The 20,089-nt window shown below is 43.0% G+C and overlaps 2 protein-coding genes across 9 annotated transcripts; both read left to right on the top strand.

Moving 5' to 3' along the window:
• Nucleotides 1-3,826, top strand: LOC118393613 (serine/threonine-protein phosphatase 2A catalytic subunit beta isoform-like). Its single transcript, XM_035786448.2, has 7 exons — nt 1-435; nt 848-1,057; nt 1,184-1,357; nt 1,516-1,605; nt 1,692-1,853; nt 2,482-2,600; nt 2,726-3,826. The coding sequence occupies exons 1-7, from the start codon at nt 334-336 to the stop codon at nt 2,796-2,798; spliced, it is 930 nt and encodes a 309-aa protein (XP_035642341.1). The 5' UTR covers nt 1-333; the 3' UTR covers nt 2,799-3,826.
• Nucleotides 3,827-12,914: 9,088 nt separating this feature from the next.
• zgc:101664 (uncharacterized protein LOC450064 homolog) lies at nt 12,915-20,082 on the top strand. Of its 8 annotated transcripts, none has more exons than XM_052461904.1 (3): nt 12,918-13,019; nt 17,864-18,136; nt 18,873-20,082. In XM_052461904.1, the coding sequence occupies exon 3, from the start codon at nt 18,897-18,899 to the stop codon at nt 19,653-19,655; it is 759 nt and encodes a 252-aa protein (XP_052317864.1). In that variant the 5' UTR covers nt 12,918-13,019; nt 17,864-18,136; nt 18,873-18,896; the 3' UTR covers nt 19,656-20,082. The 8 variants fall into 8 exon arrangements, with proteins under 8 accessions (XP_035642335.1, XP_052317864.1, XP_052317868.1 ...); XM_052461908.1 differs by lacking the exon at nt 17,864-18,136 and adding an exon at nt 14,687-14,859 and having other exon boundaries at nt 12,929-13,019; XM_052461907.1 differs by lacking the exon at nt 12,918-13,019 and adding an exon at nt 13,543-13,685 and having other exon boundaries at nt 17,864-18,050.
• The last annotated feature ends 7 nt before the right edge of the window (nt 20,083-20,089 follow it).

Raw genomic sequence — 20,089 nt, 5'->3', positions numbered from 1 at the left:
TGGCACGAGAACTCCCTTAAAACCCCGTATGTTATTGTTGTAGGCCAGCTAGCTACAGCGCTTCGTCGCCGGTAAAATTCTGCCGCACCGAGGGATTTTAATCCACTCTGATTCCCTCAGTTAATACTCTGTTCGCCTGTTTACGAGACTTTGGTTTTATATATTTGACCATGATTAGAAAGTAGATCGTTAAGCCTTTAGTTCTGCATTTTAGAGTCATCACTTTGTCGGGACAGGAGCAGCTAACAAGTCAGCCAGCTAACTCGTTAGCTAGTCAATTTAGCTAATACATTTTTTCCCCCGATCAAGACGTCGATTGATACCACGGCTGTCATGGAAGACAAATCTTTTACGAAGGAATTAGATCAATGGATCGAACAACTAAACGAGTGTAAACAACTTACGGAGAATCAAGTCAGGAGTCTCTGTGAGAAGGTAACTTTACCTAAACCCAATTTGTTAGATTAGATCAGAAATTATTCTTCGAAGAGATTAGTTGGCTAGTTTAATGGTAGCTAACAATAGGTAGCTATCATAGCTAACTAACAGTAGCCAGCTAGTTTCAAAGCGTACTTGCTAACGATGTAGCTAGCTAACGCTCGTTAGCATAAGCTGGGCCTAACCATTCAGCTAGCCAAACTGAAGCCTATATGGAATGACTAAACAATCCAGATGATTAACACCATGATGACTAACCACAGTTAACGTACTTATTCAGGACGCCCTTCAATCCAATCAATATTTATGGGTGTGCAAGTCTAGCTATCTGATCAACGATTTCGCTGGTAGGACAGGGCGTTCTGTTAATGATCTAGCTAAATGTACGTTGTCGTTTTTGTGTTTTCAGGCCAAGGAGATCCTTACCAAAGAATCAAATGTGCAGAAAGTGCGATGTCCGGTCACAGTTTGTGGGGATGTTCATGGGCAGTTCCATGACCTCATGGAACTCTTCAAGATTGGGGGGAAATCTCCTGACACCAACTACCTATTCATGGGGGATTACGTGGATAGAGGCTACTACTCAGTGGAAACTGTCACACTTCTCGTCACATTAAAGGTATGCTTTTTACAACTCACTTTACACAAAGGTGTCTGGTGCACCAGGTTATGATGATAATTCACTGTTGCTCAAGTAGCTAAGACCTGTATATGATGACAGATTACTTTTGGTGAAATGTTACAGGTCCGTTACCAAGAACGAATCACAATTCTGCGAGGAAACCACGAAAGCAGGCAAATCACACAGGTGTATGGCTTCTATGACGAGTGCTTGAGGAAATACGGCAATGCCAACGTGTGGAAATCCTTCACAGACCTGTTTGACTATCTCCCACTAACTGCACTTGTAGATGAACAGGTATTTTTGGTTTGAGTTTTCCTATTAAATCTGTATTTGTACACTTTCACCAACTCAATATTTGAATTGTCAATGTTTAATGGAAGTGAGTATGTTCTATTTAAATCCTCCACACTAACTGCTGATTTCTAATCCAAACTGTACTTTTATATTTCCAGATCTTCTGCCTACATGGAGGTCTCTCTCCTTCTATAGACACTCTTGATCACATACGGGCTCTGGACCGCTTGCAAGAGGTCCCACACGAGGTAGCTATAATGTTGCACAGAGAGTATAGGTGTCATTCTTAAAGTCTCATGGCGCATCAACATTAACTGTGTTCCTTTTATTTCAGGGTCCAATGTGTGACCTTCTGTGGTCAGACCCAGATGACCGTGGTGGCTGGGGTATCTCCCCTAGAGGTGCTGGCTACACCTTTGGTCAAGACATCTCTGAAACCTTCAACCATGCCAACGGACTCACCCTTGTGTCCCGTGCCCACCAATTGGTTATGGAGGTACAATATAATTTGTTAATCTGCTATTACGTTTTCAATCAAAGTTGTATAATACTCTGAGTCAGTATTCACATTTTCCCCACCTTGGGAGAAAACACAGGAGTTCAGACTGCCAGCAAAAAAGCCCTATTTACATGTTGCTTATGAGTGCATTTCACACTACTTTAGGATTATGATTGGTTTGTAAGGCTCCTATGAATATCCTGCTTAATGTTTGTCATCGCAAATCAAATGCATTATACTTCAACCAGAAAGGTTATTTGGCTACATTGCTAGTCTGTCAAGCTTTAGCATTCTAACTAACAGCGGCATTCAAAATAGGCATTTTGCAATGATCATTCAAATAATCTTGGCGACCATTCAATAACTAATCAAAACTTTAAGCGTATGACAACACACAAATGGTGTATATCTAGGCAAAATTGAATGTGCGCAGATGGCGAATGGCATTTGGGTTCCCACACGGTGGCCATTGTACTTGTATATGACGTGAATGGCGACTAAGTATTATTTCTTTCTAATTGTGATTACCATGGAGGTTTGGAGACCTGCCACATCGTTAGGATTGTATATTAATACAAGGGTGCAAACAATGCCTTAAGACTGGTTCTTAATTGTTTTTCTTCAGGGATACAACTGGGGCCATGACAAAAATGTTGTCACAATTTTCAGTGCACCAAATTACTGCTATCGCTGTGGCAACCAGGCAGCCATCATGGAGCTGGATGATACACTCAAATATTCTTTGTAAGTATGAGGATGTCTGGTGACTTTCCTACTATTCAAATTGGGTAGATCAGACATCCAATGTTTGCACAAGTGTTGAGCAACAGAAAACAATCTGACCAATTTTTCTTCTCAATCCCCTTCAGCCTACAGTTCGACCCGGCTCCTCGACGCGGAGAGCCTCATGTGACTAGACGCACCCCTGACTACTTCCTGTAACTGTTTGAAGCCATCCTTGTTCAAGTACTGCACATCTAGATTTGAGTATACTGTACAAGAGGGGTTTAATAAATGCATTCTACAGAAGATAATGGTATAGGAAACCTACAAAATAATAGCAAGAACCCCCTCTGCAGTTTAGAAAATGCTGTCATAATGCTGTGCTGATAAACATTTGCAATACATGTTTAACTTTCTTTTTTTTTAATACATGTTTTAAAGTGATTTGAAATATGAAAGTACCAACATGGACCAAATGTGCCATAAAATCTTAAGACATGTAAAACTTGCCTTTTTTTTCACTTCAATAGAATACTATTTGGCTAATGTTGCTACAGATTGTACGCAAGATGTGATAACCAAGTATTTTGTGGCCATTACAAGAAAGCCCCATACAAACCAGCCCATAGATTTATCTAACCTGTTCTTGTTGACACGTTCTTCATTTCGGCATACATTTTTTTTTTTTTAGCACTGTTAGTTTCCAGACGGTTTTTTTAAAAAAGCTAACAAAGATTAAATCCATGTTTTGTTACCACTGTGGTTCCTCACAATCTTAACTGCTGCATTTCTAAGCACCTTTGCAGGAACTAGTTGTTTCTAAAATGTGACCAAAACAAAGCTCTACACACATGCAAGAGACATCTCACTTGACACAACATGAATGTAATATCTTTCTGAATTCTCTAGTTTTTATAGAAGCAACTGGAAATTGACATTTTAAGGTCCTTTTTTTTTTCACTTAATTGAGAACTAAGAAAGCATCTCCAACAGCCTAGTTAAATCTATGGGCTTGTTTGTATGGGGTTTTCCTGTAATGGACACAATCTTTGGTTGTAAGACCAGCTAATGTTATCTGTAGCTACTCAAACTGACTATGGTATGAAATGTTTTTTTCTTGCTAGATTGTAAATTTAGATTCCTAAAAGTCATTTAGCTTCTTAGACCAAGTGGCATTCATAAAGATGACTTGCTCTGCTGAACATCTCGGCAACCTTATAATTTGAATAAAGAAACATTTAACGGTCCTTTTCTTGTCAGTTATCACTCAGGTCTGCTTTACAGTTCCCTGTTTCAGTTAGTAATGAGGCTGGAATAAGGGTACTTGAGGGCTTTTTACATTAAGACACACTGAGCTGGGGTAAGTTTCACCAAATGATAAGGACAATGAAATTAAAATATATCCTTTCACACTGAGGCTGAAACTTTGCTGACCCTTTACTGTTTCCTGACTATCAACTTACCACACTGCTTTTTGGCTATACCCTTTTCTCCATTTATCGCAATCAAGGATTGTAGGAGTTGGCTTTGCTATATCCATGGTTATAAGTGCCAATCAAGTGCCTCGCTAGCAAAAGTGGAAATAAAAAAAACACTAGCAGGAACTAGCAAGCCCTGAGCACGGTTGTTGTAAAATGTCCTTTATCAGACTAGCATATGGCATTTTTCAAGGATGAGCATAAAAGCATTAAATGGGGAGAAGAACACTAAGTCTGGCCATGTGAAGAAGTGTAGCTATAGTGGGGGGTAACTTTGGTCAGGGCCACCCCAACTGGCACACCATGAATAGAGGGAAGTTGATGGCCAGCAATTTTGTAGCTGTGGTAATGGCCAAGCCCGTTGCTCTGTCGCTGCTAAAAGGTGGCCTCAGGTCAGTCGTTGGATGGGGTGTTGTCCTCTTCGTTATAGCTACAGGGATGGATGTGCAGGAGTCAGGGCTTTGGGTCATGGGGTCAGGAATCCTGGGTGCCTCACCGTATGGTCTGGTGGGCACCACAGCGAGGGTGGAGGTCAAGTGTCCGTATGGTGCAAGGGACCTTAACATTGAAGAGGCAGTGAAGTCTAAGGATTTTTATATCCAGGAGGAGGGAGGGTCTTATAGCCTCTGAAGACCATCCTTACTGGCACCAGGTCCAAGGGCAGATCCACATCACTGGAAGGCACACTTGCTTCTTCATTGTGTGGACCACCAAAGCCTCCATCACCATCCCCATACAGCGTGACATTCTCTGGCAGACTAAAATCGTTTTCAAGGACCACATACTCCCAAAATTGGCACTGCAACACTGAACATCTGTAAATATCTTGTGTTTTGGCACAAATCATTTTTTGTTCTTACCTTGATTTTATTCCAATAATTTTTTGTGTGGGGGGGACTGCATTACCATTCGTCGTGCCTCCTGTATCTGTTTTCAGGGAAGCCAGTGATCCAAAAATATTCCACAGTTCAGATTAGCTGCGTAGTAAAAGAGGGGCAATGCAAATAGTCTGGGTAGCCATGTGATTAGATGTTCAGGAGTCTTATGGCCTGAGGGTAGAAGCTGTTTAGAAGCCTCTTGGAACTGGACTTGGCGCTCTGGTTCCGTTTGCCGTGCGGTAGCAAAGAGAACAGTCTATGACTAGGGTGGCTGGAGTCTGACAATTTTTAGGTCCTTCCTCTGACACCGCCGGGTATATAGAGGTCCTGGATGGCAGGAAGCTTGGCCACAGTAATGTACTGGGCCGTACGCACTACCCTCTGTAGTGCCTTGCGGTCGAAGGCCGAGCAGTTGCCATACTAGGCAGTGATGCAAACAGTCAGGATGCTCTCGATGGTGCAGCCATAGAACCTTTTGAGGATCTGAGGACCCATGCCAAATCTTTTCAGCCTCCTGAGGGGGAATGGGTTTTGTTGTGCCCTTTTCACGACTGTCTTGGTGTGCTTGGACCATGTTAGTTTGTTGGTGATGTGGACAACAAGGAACTTGAAGCTCTCAACCTGCTCCACTACAGTCCCATCGATGGGAATGGGGGTGTGCTCAGTCCTCTTTTTCCTGTAGTCCACAATCATCTCCTTTGGTATTGGTCACGTTGAGGGAGAGGTTGTTGTCCTGGCACCACATGGCCAGGTCTCTGACCTCCTCCCTATAGGCTGTCTCATCATTGTTGGTGGTCAGGCCTACCACTGTTGTGTCATCGGCAAACTTAATGATGGTGTTGGAGTCGTGCCTGGCCGTGCAGTCATGAGTGAACAGGGAGTTGAGGAGGGGACTGAGCATGCACCCCTGAGGGGCCCCTGTTTTAAGGATCAGCGTGGCGGATGGGTTGTTACCTACCCTTACCACCTGGGGGCGGCCCGTCAGGAAGTCCAGGATCCAGTTGCAGAGGGAGGTGTTTAGTCCCAGGGTCCTTAGCTTATTGATGAGCTTTGAGGGCACTATGGTGTTGAACTCTGAGCTGTAGTCAATGAATAGCATTCTCACATAGGTGTTTCTTTTGTCCAGGTGGGAAAGGGCAGTGTGGAGTGCAATAGAGATTGCATCATCTGTGGATCTGGTATGCAAATTGGAGTGGGTCTAGGGTTTCTGGGATAATAGTGTTGATGTGAGCCATGACCAGCCTTTCAAAGCACTTCATGGCTACAGACGTGAGTGCTACGGGTCTGCAGTCATTTAGGTAGGTTACCTTAGTGTTCTTGGGCACAGGGACTATGGTGGTCTGCTTAAAACATGTTGGTATTATAGACTCGGACAGGGAGAGGTTGAAAATATCAGTGAAGACACTTGCAAGTTTGTCAGCGCATGCTCCCAGTACACGTACTGGTAATCTGTCTGTGAATGTTGACCTGTTTAAAAGGTCTTACTCACAGCGGCTGCGGAGAACGTGATCACACAGTCTTCCGGAACAGCTGGTGCTCTCATGCATGTTTCAGTGTTATTTGCCTCGAAGCGAGCATAGAAGTAGTTTAGCTTGTCTGGTAGGATTGTGTCACTGGGCAGCTCTCGGCTGTGCTTCCCTTTGTAGTCTGTAATGACTTGAAAGCCCTGCCACATCCGACGAGTGTCAGAGCTGGTGTTGTACGATTCGATCTTAGTCCTGTATTGATGCTTTGCCTGTTTGATGGTTCATCGGAGGATATAGCGGGATTTCTTATAAGCTTCCAGGCTAGAGTTGAAGGCGGCAGCTCTAGCCTTTAGCTCAGTGTGGATTTTGCCTGTAATCCATGGTTGGGATATGTACGTAAGGTCACTGTGGGAACAATGTTGTCGATCCACTTATTGATGAAGCCAATGACTGGTGTATTCCTCAATGCCATCGGAGGAATCCCGGGAACATATTCCAGTCTGTGTTAGAAAAACAGTCCTGTGACTTAGCATCTGCTTCATCTGACCACTTTTGTTATTGATGCTTCCTGGTGCTGATGCTGGTGCTTCCTGCTTTAATTTTTGCTTGTAAGCCGGAATCAGGAGGATATAATTATGGTCAGATTTGTGAAATGGAGGGCGAGGCAGAGCTTTGTATGCATCTCTGTGTGGAGTAAAGGTGGTCCAGAGTTTTTCCTCTAGTTGCACATTTAACATTCTGATAGAAATTTGTTAGACGGATTCAAGTTTCCCTGCAATAAAGTAAAATACAGATTAAAACGCTCCAGGTAGATAGTGTGGACTACAGCTTATCATGAGATACTCTACCTCAGGCGATCAAAACCTTGAGACTTCCTTAGATATCTTGCACGAGCTGTTATTTATAAAAAAAATACATAGTCTGCCGCCCCTCGTCTTACCAGACGCCGCCAGCTCTATGTTCATAATGTTGTCGTTAACGACTCTGTGAAGCATAAGATATTTCCGTTTTGAATGTCCCGTTGGTAGTTTAATCTTCCACGTAGGTCATCTATTTTATTTTCCAAAGATTGCCTTCCATTCTGCTAGCAAACGTGCAGTGGGAGTTTATTCGATCGCCTGAGAATTCTCAGAAGGTAACCCGCGCTCAGGACCCTTTTTCTCCGCCTTCTCTTCACACAAATGACGGGAATCTGGGCCTGTTTCTGGGAAAGCAGCATGTCATTCACGTCGGACTCATTAATGGAAAAAAGGATTCTGACAGTTCATGGTGAGTAATCGCAGTTCTGATGTCCAGAAGTTATTTCCGGTCATAAGAGACAGTCTGCCATGTCTCCAGACGTGAAGATCTTAAACCCTGAATTGTGGTCAATGGCTTTGTCCGACACAGATCCTGGATACAGATCACTGCAGTATATTATCACCACATTAGTTGCACAGTAGGTTTGCTTCTGCAGATCTATCGGACTTGGAGAAGCAACTTCTATGTCAGTACAGTCAATGACCTTCCTGCAGTTTCTTCTGGACCCCTGAAAAGTCACAGACAAGCACGTTCCTCTCCCAACTTGGAACAGTCTTCGTGATGTTAATGAAAGTGATGGTAACATTGCTGACAGTGCTTGCACAACAATGGAATAGTTGAGCCAGATGCAAATTGGTGTAGCTGTGACGCAACTTCATAAGCACCATAAACACTTGATCCTCAAATGACAGCATCTCGACCCTCCACAAGGCAAAGTAGACAACCCATTCCTTGTAACGTTCCAAGTATTCAACAACGATGTTGAACATGTCTTTGTCTGGAAGTCCTGTTTCCATCCTAAGTACTTTATCAGACAGCTGTGATGCTGAATACCTGTTGCAGGTATACAGCTGATTCTCCTGCGCTAATGTTTCCTCAAGATGCCTCAGTGAGAACATACTGCAACTGTGCAGACAGCAGCTTCCTACACTTCGTCTGCCATGGTGGAATTGTCTGGACCTTCCTCTTCTGCCATGGTGGATGAGTCTGGATCCTCCTCTTCCGCCGTGGTGGATGAGCTACCTTTTCTGGTAAATACAGGAACATTTGTCTTTCCCAACAGAAAATGTCAGTTGCAGACCCAAGTGTTTTCGGTTCATGTCTGAAAGACACTTTTTAAAATTTTACTTTACTAGCTAGCTAGGTTGATTACTAAATGGTAACATATATTTAAATACAATAACCCACAGACTTGACTATAGTAACAGTAAAATAGACTGGGCTTTGGTCTATCTGCACATCTAAAATCATACTATAAGGATGGGACATTACTGCTGAGATGGAGTAATTATCTGGAATGCTCAAGTAGATGATCAGGATAGTGTAGGTTGCTATTTGCTCGAAGAGGTGGAGAATTACGATGAGCTATAAGACTGTACTTTGAATTCTCAAGAGGAAAGTTAAAACCCTCAGCCATGAGGCCACTGAGGAGAGTCAGCAGTGATAGGGGGATCAGCTGAAAGGGACTGACATGCAGGGATGTAACATAAGGATTTTGGGCACTGGTCAACAGACCACGATTTCTACATTCTGGTCCCAAATCTGTGGCATGCAATGTTTATAAAGGCAAAAAAGCACTGCTGTGTCAGGCTATTTTGGCACATTGTCTACTAGCCCAGTCTGAAAAGTACTAGACTCGGGCTAACTTAATTTCCATCCCTGCTGACATGTATAACTGACTTCACAGGTCCTATGATTAGTCATGTACAAGAGATGAACTTGTGGTACAAACCATGTGCGTTTTGTATGGGAAGACATTGAGCCCACAGGTCATGTGTGAGAAAGCTAGCCAACCTGGAGATACAGTGGGGAGAACAAGTATTTGATACACTGCTGATTTTGCAGGTTTTCCTACTTACAAAGCATGTAGATGTCTGTCATTTTTATCATAGGTACACAACTGTGAGAGACGAAATCTAAAACAAAAATCCAGAAAATCACATTGTATGATTTTTCAGTAATTCATTTGCATTTTATTGCATGACATAAGTATTTGATACATCAGAAAAGCAGAACTTAATATTTGGTACAGAAACCTTTGTTTGCAATTACAGAGATCATACATGTCCTGTAGTTCTTGACCAGGTTTGCACACACTGCAGCAGGGATTTTGGCCCACTCCTCCATACAGACCTTCTCCAGATCCTTCAGGTTTTGGGGCTGTCGCTGGGCAATACGGACTTTCAGCTCCCTCCAAAGATTTTCTATTGGGTTCAGGTCTGGAGACTGACTAGGCCACTCCAGGACCTTGAGATGCTTCTTACGGAGCCACTCCTTAGTTGCCCTGGCTGTGTGTTTCGGGTCGTTGTCATGCTGGAAGACCCAGCCACGACCCATCTTCAATGCTCTTACTGGGGGAAGGAGGTTGTTGGCCAATATCTTGCGATACATGGCCCCATCCATCCTCCCCTCAACATGGTGCAGTCGTCCTGTCCCCTTTGCAGAAAAGCATCCCCAAAGAATGATGTTTCCACCTCCATGCTTCACGGTTGGGATGGTGTTCTTGGGGTTGTACTCATCCTTTTTCTTCCTCCAAACACGGCGAGTGGAGTTCAGACCAAAAAGCTCTATTTTTGTCTCATCAGACCACATGACCTTCTCCCATTCCTCCTCTGGATCATCCGGATGGTCATTGGCAAACTTCAGACGGGCCTGGACATACGCTGGCTTGAGCAGGGGGACCTTGCATGCGGCGTAGTGTGTTCCTAATGGTTTTCTTTGAGACTGTGGTCCCAGCTCTCTGCAGGTCATTGACCAGGTCCTGCCGTGTAGTTCTGGGCTGATCCCTCACCTTCCTCATGAGCATCATTGATGCCCCATGAGGTGAGATCTTGCATGGAGCCCCAGACCGAGGGTGATTGACCGTCATCTTGAACTTCTTCCATTTTCTAATAATTGCACCAACAGTTGTTGCCTTCTCACCAAGCTGCTTGCCTATTGTCATGTAGCCCATCCCAGCCTTGTGCAGGTCTTCAATTTTATCCCTGATGTCCTTACACAGCTCTCTGGTCTTGTCCATTGTGGGGAGGTTGGAGTCTGTTTGTTTGAGTGTGTGGACAGGTGTATTTATACAGGTAACCAGTTCAAACAGGTGCAGTTAATATAGGTAATGAGTGGAGAACAGGAGGGATTCTTAAAGAAAAACTAACAGCTCTGTGAGAGCCGGAATTGCTAAAGGTTCTTGTCCCTTTGGAAGGAGAACCGCCTTCCCAGTCTGAGGTCCTGAGCGCTCTGGAGCAGGTTATCATCAAGGATCGCTCTGTACTTTACTCGGTTCATCTTTCCCTCGATCCTGACTAGTCTCCCAGTCCCTGCTGCTAAAAATATCCCCACAGCATGTTGCTGCCACCACCATGCTTCAACGTAGGGATGGTGCCAGGTTTCCTCCAGACTGAATGCTTGGCATTCAGGCCAAGAGTTCAATCTTGGTCTCATCAGAACTGAGTCCTTTAGGTGCCTTTTGGCAAACTCCAAGTGGGCTGTCATGTGCCTTTTATTGAGGAGTGGCTTCTGTCTGGCCATTCTACCATAAAGGCTTGACTGGTAGAGTGCTGCAGAGATGGTTGTCCTTCTGGAAGGTACTCCCATTTCCAAAGAGGAGCTCTCTTAGTGACCATTGGGTTCGTGGTCACATCCCTGACCAAGGCCCTTTTCCCCCCTATTGCTCAGTATGGCCAGATGGACAGATCTAGGAAGAGTCTTGGTGGTTCCGAACTTCTTCCATTTAAGAATGATGCAGGCCACAGTGTTCTTGGGGACCTTCAATGCTGTAGACATTTTTTGGTACCCTGCCCCAGATCTGTTCCTCGGCACAATCCTGTTTCAGCGCTCTATGGACAATTCCTTTTTGCCACAACTTTGGAAGTATGCTTGGGGACATTGTCCAATTGGAAGACCCATTTGCAACCAAGCTTTAACTTCCTGACTGTTGTCTTGAGATGTTGCTTCAATATATTCACATAATTTCCCTGCCTCATGAGGCCATCTATTTTTGTGTTCTTCGGCTTGCAAGCCTCCCCCTTTTTCCTCCAAACATAACGATGGTCATTCTGGCCAAACAGTTCTATTTTTGTTTCATCAGACCAGAGGACATTTCTCCAAAGAGTACGATCTGAGTCCCCATGTGCAGTTGCAAACCGTAGTCTGGCTTTTTATGGTGGTTTTGGAGCAGTGGCTTCATCCTTGCTGAGCGGCCTTTCAGGTTATGTCGATATAGGACTCGTTTTACTGTGGATATAGATACTTTTGTACCTGTTTCCTCCAGCATCTTCACATGGTCCTTTGCTGTTGTTCTGGGATTGATTTACACGTTTCGCAGCAAAGTACGTTCATCTTTAGGAGACAGAACACTTCTCCTTCCTGAGCGGTATGACAGATGCGTGGTCCCATGGTGTTTATACTTGCATACTTTTGTTTGTTCAGGTGATCGTGGTACCTTCAGGTGTTTGGAAATTGCTCCCAAGGTTGAACCAGACTTGTGGAGGTCTACAATTGTTTTCTGAGGTCTTGGGTGATTTCTTTTGATTTGATGTCAATTTGCCTATCAGAAGCTTTTAAAGCAATGACATAATTTTCTGGAATTTTCCAAGCTGTTTAAAGGCACAGTCAACTTAGTGTACGTAAACTTCTGACCCACTGGAATTGTGATACAGTGAATTATAAGTGAAATAATCTGCCTGTAAACAGTTGTTGCAAAAATTACTTGTGTCATGCGCAAAGTAGATGTCCTAACCGACAAACTATAGTTTGTTCACAAGAAATTTGTGGAGTGGTTGAAAAACGAGTTTTAATGACTCCAACCTAAGTCTATGTGAACTTCCGACTTTAACTGTATGTGAATGGACAAAGTCAATGATCACGTGACACCATTCATTCGTATGTGAAGACTCCAATTATAACATATGCTGACTTTCCTGGTACAACCAATATTCGATACAAACCGGTAATTGTTGTTAAATATCCAACAGGAGTTGCTAGATCAGTCGGTTTCCAGAAAGTTAAAGGCTGTAGACATGTGGATTGAATTCACATCATGTTCTTGCAAGCCTTGTTGATACAAGCACAAGTCAATCAGATGGTCATGGGGTTAGCCCAGGGAAGAACAACTGCCCCTTCTCATTGAAGCCACGTAAATTCAAGGGTGACTTCAGTACTGCAGGTCATAGTTGCAGGCATTGTTTACAGAAAACCGTGTCCACCAATTCAGTGAATGGAAAAAATGTAAATCTTTGTGGTCAATCTTTGTGTAAATAAATAAAAAATTACGCTATCATGGTATCAATAATTGTTTCTAATACATCAGATGTATGTCCTTGAACCGATTATTTTAAAATTGCACAAAGTAGAGGATAATGTAGTTGCTACTGGCAGCATGCAGTACCCCGGTCAGCCTTCAATTGGAGCTATTTAATGAGAGGTGGCAGCACTGAGCCGAAGTTCAAAATCTACCTTTTGGAGTAAACTCAAACTGCGCATGTTATGTCTCCTTGAGACGCCATCATTTGAGAGCAATGAGGTATTATAAGAACGGTTTGTATAATGAAGTCAGTTAAAATGGCGTCTCGTGGAAACATAACATATGCAGTTTGAGCTACTCCAGTAAGTGTATTTGAACCTAAACTCAGTTTGTTTGCACATGTTATGTCTCCATGAGACGCCATAATTTAAGAGCAATGGGGTATTATAAGAGCGGTTTGTATAATGAAGTCAGTTAAAATGGCGTCTCATGGAAACATAACATGTGCAGTTTGAGCTGCTCCAGTAAGTATATTTGAACCTAGGTTCAGTTTGTTTGTCTACATTCCATTTAAAAGAACAATGCAGATATTGGCGTAAACCTATTTTGGGTTAAGACATGAATATGGGCAAACGTAATGATACGCTTGCAAGCTGAGTTTGAATAAAACATCCGATTACCACTTCATTTAGAAAGATTATTTATTAGCTATAATAAAAAACAATCAAATCATTGATGGATCACCAAATAATATAAATGCACGGTTCTCGTCTGCCCCGGCTAGCCAATCGGCATTACGCGTCATCACACTCCCTCATCTGATCTGATTGGTCGAGTAGGTGGGTCTTCTGACTTTGTGGCTGTTGTAACGAGTGACGACCACCTGATTTTCTGTGCTGGTATGAACAATGTTCCGCGAGACCGTGGCGTGAACTGGATGTACACGCTTGCGGATTAAAAAAAATATATATATATTTTTTTTACTCTTTGGTTACTGACTCATTGTGGCTATTGAGCCAAAACGACCGGTTAGTATCGAATATTGATAACCCGAATGTATGTACACCATAAAGTAGCGAAATGCATTGTAATCTAGCATTTAAACTAACGTTGTTGCACTCAGTTTGGCTAGCTAATTGTAGCTTTAACGTTAAATCGCTAACGATAACGTTAGCTATTTAACCAAAACAAAGAGAAAATAATGCTTGTCAGCTAACTTATTTTATGAAATTATATTCAGTTAACTTGCAAATGAAGGCATTGCCCCGCGAGTGACGGTTAAATAACATGGGTTTCACTGCTAGATGGCTAACGTTAATAGTTTTCTTTCTTGCTAACAACATTGAGTACCGGTACATCGTTTTTTAACTATAAAATAAGGGATGAGTAGTAGGGCTTGAACTTGCAACCCCTGATGTAATAGGGCAAGCGCACTTGTCTTGGGCCAGGGTCCGGTTTCCCAAAAGCATCTTAAGGCTACGTTCATCGTTAGATCCTTAGTTGGAGCATTGTTACATCTCCGAGCCGTTTCCGGAAACCATTGTACTGTTTCTGAAGTTGTTCTTGAAAACGCTCGTTATTTAACGACTGCACCAGACCATTCGCAGAAAATTTAAGAGGGTCATTAGATAGTTGTTTGCCCTTTCGCGTCACTTTATACTAAGATTTCCCTTAAACACAAAATCAATGTTGTCTTTGTGATCCCCCCGCAATATAGGCTATATAGACCTAATTAATATACACTGCTCAAAAAAATAAAGGGAACACTAAAATAACACATTCTAGATCTGAATGAATGAAATATTCGTATTAAATACTTTTTTCTTTACATAGTTGAATGTGCTGACAACAAAATCACACAAATGATCAATGGAAATCAAATTTATCAACCCATGGAGGTTTGGATTTGGAGTCGCACTCAAAATTAAAGTGGAAAACCACACTACAGGCTGATCCAACTTTGATGTAATTTCCTTAAAACAAGTCAGAATTAGGCTCAGTAGTGTGTGTGGCCTCCATGTGCCTGTAGGACCTCCCTACAACGCCTGGGCATGCTCCTGATGAGGTGGTGGATGGTCTCCTGAGGGATCTCCTCCCAGACCTGGACTAAAGCATCCGCCAACTCCTGGACAGTCTGTGGTGCAACAGATGTTGGTGGATGGAGCAAGACATGATGTCCCAGATGCGCTCAATTGGATTCAGGTCTGGGGAACGGGCGGGCCAGTCCATAGCATCAATGCCTTCCTCTTGCAGGAACTGCTGACACACTCCAGCAACATGAGGTCTAGCATTGTCTTGCATTAGGAGGAACCCAGGGCCAACTGCACCAGCATATGGTCTCACAAGGGGTCTGAGGATCTCATCTCGGTACTTAATGGCAGTCAGTTTACCTCTGGCGAGCACATGGAGGGCTGTGAGGCCCCCCAAAGAAATCCCACACCATGACTGACCCACCACCAAACCGGTCATGAATGTTCTCCACGGCGTCTCCAGACTGTCACGTCTGTCCCGTGCTCAGTGTGAACCTGCTTTCATCTGTGAAGAGCACAGGGCGCCAGTGGCGAATTTGCCAATCTTGGTGTTCTCTGGCAAATGCCAAACGTCCTGCACGGTGTTGGGTTGTAAGCACATCCCCCACCTGTGGACGTCGGGCCCTCATACCACCCTCATGGAGTCTGTTTCTGACCGTTTGAGCAGACACATGCACATTTGTGGCCTGCTGGAGGTCATTTTACAGGGCTCTGGCAGTGCTCCTCCTTGCACAAAGGCGGAGGTAGCGGTCCTGCTGCTGGGTTGTTGCCCTCCTACGGCCTCCTCCATGTCTCCTGATGTACTGGTCTGTCTCCTGGTAGCGCCTCCATGCTCTGGACACTATGCTGACAGACACAGCAAACCTTCTTGCCACAGCTCACATGTTCCATCCTGGATGAGCTGCACTACCTGAGCCACTTGTGTGGGTTGTAGACTCCGTCTCATGCTACCACTAGAGTGAAAGCACCGCCAGCATTCAAAAGTGACCAAAACATCAGCCAGGAAGCATAGGAACTGAGAAATGGTCTGTGGTTACCACCTGCAGAACCACTCCTTTATTGGGGGTGTCTTGCTAATTGCCTATAATTTCCGCCTGTTGTCTATTCCATTTGCACAACAGCATGTGAAATTTATTGTCAATCAGTGTTGCTTCATAAGTGGACAGTTTGATTTCACAGAAGTGGGATTGACTTGGAGTTACATTGTGTTGTTTAAGTGTTCCCTTTATTTTTTTGAGCAGTGTAGTTTAACGATATTTAAATCAAATTCAGGTTAGCTAATTCAATTTAGTTATTTAGTTTTATTTGGCTATTTGTACACTAGCCTACCATCTGTCATTTTTTCATCAATGTATTTCATGTGTACGGTGTGCAATGTCCCAAATCTCGATTTTTATTAAGCAAATTTTATTTGTCACATGCGCCGAATACAACCGGTGAAATGCATACTTACAAGCCCTTAACCAAGAATGCAGTTCAAGAAATATTTAAGAAAATATTTACTAAATAAAATATAATAAAATCTAATCAAAAAGTAACATGAGAAAATGACCTAACAATAACAAGGCTATATACAGGGGTTACCGGTATCGAGTCAATGTGGGGGGAGTAGAGGCTGTTAAGGAGCCTTTTGGAATTTGACTTGGCCCTCTGGTGTCGCTTGTTGTGCGGTAGCAGAGAGAAGAGTATGACTTGGGTGACTGGAGTCTGACTATTTTTACAGATTTCTCTGACACCGCCTGGTAGAGGTCCTGGATGGCAGGATGCTTGGCCTTCTCCCTATAGGCTGTCTCCTCATTGTCGGTGATCAGGCCTACCACTGTTGTGTCGTCAGCAAACTAAATTTTGGTGTTGGAGTCATGTTTGGCCACTCAGTCGTGGGTGAACAAGGAGTACAGGAGGGGACTAAGCATGCAACCTTCAGGGGCTCCAGTGTTGAGGATCAGCGTGGCAGATGTTGTTGCCCGACAGGAAGTACAGGATCCAGTTGCAGAGGGAGGTGTTTAGTCCCAGGGTCCTTAGCTTAGTGATGGGCTTTGTGGGCACTATGGTGTTGAAAGCTGAGCTGTAGTCAATGGCCAGAATTCTCACATAGGTGTTCCTTTTGTTCAGGTAGGAAAGGGCAGTGTAGAGTGTGATTGAGATTGCGTCATCTGTGGGGAGAAGAATGCAAATTGGAGTGTGTCTAGGATTTCCGCCATGATGGTGTTGTGAGCCATGACCAGCCCTTCAAAGCACTTCATGGCTACTAACGTGAGTGCTATGAGGCGGTAATTGTTTAGGCAGGTTACCATCACTTTCTTGGGCACAGGGACTATGGTGGTCTGTTTGAAACATGTAGGTATTACAGACTTGGTCAGGGAGAGGTTGAAAATATCAGTGAAGACACTTGCCAGTTGGTCTGCGCATGCTTTGAGTACACGTCCTGGTAATCCGTCTGGTCCCGCAGCTTTGTGAATGTTGACCTGTTTAAAGGTCTTGCTCACATCGACTACTGAGAGCGTGATCACACAGTTGTCCGGAACAGCTGGTGCTCTCATGCATGCTTCAGTGTTGCCTGCCTCAGTGCGAGTAACAAAATAGCATAGTTGGTTAGTAGCCCATAAAACAGTGGCCATCCACTCCGGCACCTGTGATAAAGATTTCTGGTATGAAAGTTCAGAGATCAAATAAAATTGTGTAGGTCACATGCTCCGAATACAACAGGTGTAGATTTAACCGTGAAATGCTTACTTACGAGCCGAATTAGACGACAACAACACAGTTACACGTGGAATAAACAAGCGTACAGTCAACACAATAGGGAAAAAAAGAAAGTCTATATGCAGTGTGTGCAAATGGTATGAGGAGGTAAGGCATTAAATAGGCCATAGTAGCAAAGTAATTACAATTTAGAAGATTAACACTGGAGTGATAAGCAGATGATGATGAGCAGATGGGTGTATAAGTCGTGATACTGGTGTGCAAAAGAGCAGCAAAGTAAATAAAAACAATATGGGGATGAGGTAGGTAGGCGGGCTATTTACAAATGGACTATGTACAGCTGCAGCGATCGGTTAGCTGCTCAGATAGCTGATGTTTAACGCTAGTGAGGGAAATGTAAGTCTCCAGCTTCAGCAATTAAAAAATAAATAATAATATTTATTTTTTAAATTATATATTTTTTTGCAATTAAGGATACGGTGATTGACAGAGTCGAAAGCCTTGGCCAGGTCGATGAAGACTGCTGCACAGGACTGTCTTTAATCGATGGCGGTTATGATATCTCTGGAGAGACCTGAAAATAGATGTCCAGCGAAGTTCCCCATCCAACCTTAGAGCTTGAGAGGATCTGCAGAAAAGAATGGGAAACTCCCCAAATAGGTGTGCCAAGCTTGTAGCAGCATACCCAAGAAGACTCTAGGCTGTAATCTCTGCCAAAGGTGCTTCAACAAAGTACTGAGTAAAGGGTATGAATACTCAAGTAAATGGGATATTTTAGTTTTAAATTCTTAATAATAAAAATTAAACAAGTTTTTGCTTTGTCATTATGGGGTATTGTGTGTAGATTGAGGGGGGAAATGATTTCATCCATTGTAGAATAAGGCTGTAAAGTAAGAAAATGCGGAAAAAGTAATCTGAATAGGGCTGCAGGGTAGCCTAGTGGTTAGAGCGGTGGACTTGCAAGTTCAAATCCCTGAGCTGACAAGGTACAAATCTGTCGCTCTGCCCCTGAACAGGCAGTTAACCCACTGTTCCTAGGCCGTCATTGAAAATAAGAATTTGTTCTTAACTGACTTGCCTGGTTAAATAAAGGTAAAATAAAAAATAAAATGCACTGTATGTCTTGCCACCCTAGGGTCATTAAGTTCTCAAAGCATATTTAGACCTTTTTTATTATGTAAAAACACTAAATACCATCATTCCGTGAAACGTTTGAAAAATAGGGTAAAATTATATTTTGGCTATATCGTCCAGCCCTATCAGCATATCTGTGTTACATTACAACAATATAATAACAGATGCTGATGACAGATCCCAGTCTGGGCTATGAAAGTAGCACAGAGCTATTTCATTTTTTTTAAAACAGTGTTCTTCAAAAAACCAACAGACTGTTACACCCATTTTTTTTTTACAAATAGCACTTTTGATGTACAGTCATTCAATACTGATTTTAACCATGTCTTCTCTTATAATCTTCTGTAGGACTGTGCTATGGACTTGTGAGGAATGAGATGGCAAAACCTTATGGATGTCTTGTTGCATTACAAAAGCATTGATGGCAGCTTGAAAATCTTAGTGGACAAAACAGAAAAGGCCTTGGAGGACTTCCCCTGTCGTGTTTTGCCTGTATTTACACCATGGTTCCCACCTGAAAGTGACAAATTGCTGCCAATTAGACCCTTAAAGTCACCGCCGATAATTTCTCTGGAGGATTTGGAAAATATCCAAACACATCTGCAGTCTGCTGAGCCATTACTAACATCCCATCCCTGTGCTGAAAGCATTCAGAACTTGGCTCTAACCAGTTTGGGGAGATCCGCCTTGCATGTACAGGCATGCTCTGAGTTTGGAACATCAGCACAGCATAAAGATACTCTCCATAGTGAGAGGGAAGTGAAAAGGTCATGGAGTGTTTTTTCACAGAGAGGTTTATACATTCACAACACTCAAACATTCTCCAAACAATTCCACAAGGTTGTTTGGAGGCACGGACTTCACATGCGCCAGAGAGCAAAATGGGTTATTGACAAACTGAACTTTGTTACTGGAGACATAGAACATACATGGAGAGGACTGAACCGGGCCATCAGGAACTCCATGCTTCCAACTTGCAATGCCAACATTCAGAGGGATCTGACACAAATCTGTGTGTTCTGCGATGTATTATACTGTGAATATGTTGGAAATTATTTAAAGGAAGAATTTCAAGTCACTGGACAGATCACTTTATTTGTTCATAGACTTGGAGACATTTTCACATTATAGAAATTAGTGATGGTCAGAATTTGATCCATGTGTCACTGCCATCTATTTTGTTAACTGTAGTAGGCAGGTTTCCATTGACTCAGGTGTATTCGATTTTAAAGCAATGTCGCAAAAAAAATGAGACGTGTGTAATGGAAACAGCAGATAGGAGACATTTTTTAAAGATCAACAACATTTTTCACCATTTGACAGGGGTGGATTATTCTTCTGTCAAACTTTTGTTATTGTAGAAAATGATGCTGGAAACTGTTTTTCGAATAAATTATGATTGCCAAATCATTTGGAAGGTATGCAGAGAACTTGATGTCACCACATAACTATAAAGCTCCACTCCTTAATTTAATTCTAAATGCCTACATCTTGCAAAATAAACAAAAATATTGATGCTCCTTTCAAATAAATATCGAAGGTCTTACTCTGATGACAAGATGATC

This window comes from Oncorhynchus keta, chromosome 14 (assembly GCF_023373465.1).
Source record: "Oncorhynchus keta strain PuntledgeMale-10-30-2019 chromosome 14, Oket_V2, whole genome shotgun sequence".
Taxonomy (NCBI): Eukaryota; Metazoa; Chordata; class Actinopteri; order Salmoniformes; family Salmonidae; genus Oncorhynchus; species Oncorhynchus keta.
Note: the sequence above shows the minus strand (reverse complement) of the source record. Positions and strands in the feature narration are given on the sequence as shown.

Coding starts and splice junctions, on each gene's coding strand:
- LOC118393613 (XM_035786448.2), top strand. CDS start 334: ATGGAAGACAAATCTTTTACGAAGGAATTAGATCAATGGATCGAACAA. Junction 436..847: donor TCAGGAGTCTCTGTGAGAAG/GTAACTTTACCT, acceptor TTGTGTTTTCAG/GCCAAGGAGATCCTTACCAA. Junction 1,358..1,515: donor CTGCACTTGTAGATGAACAG/GTATTTTTGGTT, acceptor TTATATTTCCAG/ATCTTCTGCCTACATGGAGG.
- zgc:101664 (XM_035786442.2), top strand. CDS start 18,897: ATGAGATGGCAAAACCTTATGGATGTCTTGTTGCATTACAAAAGCATT.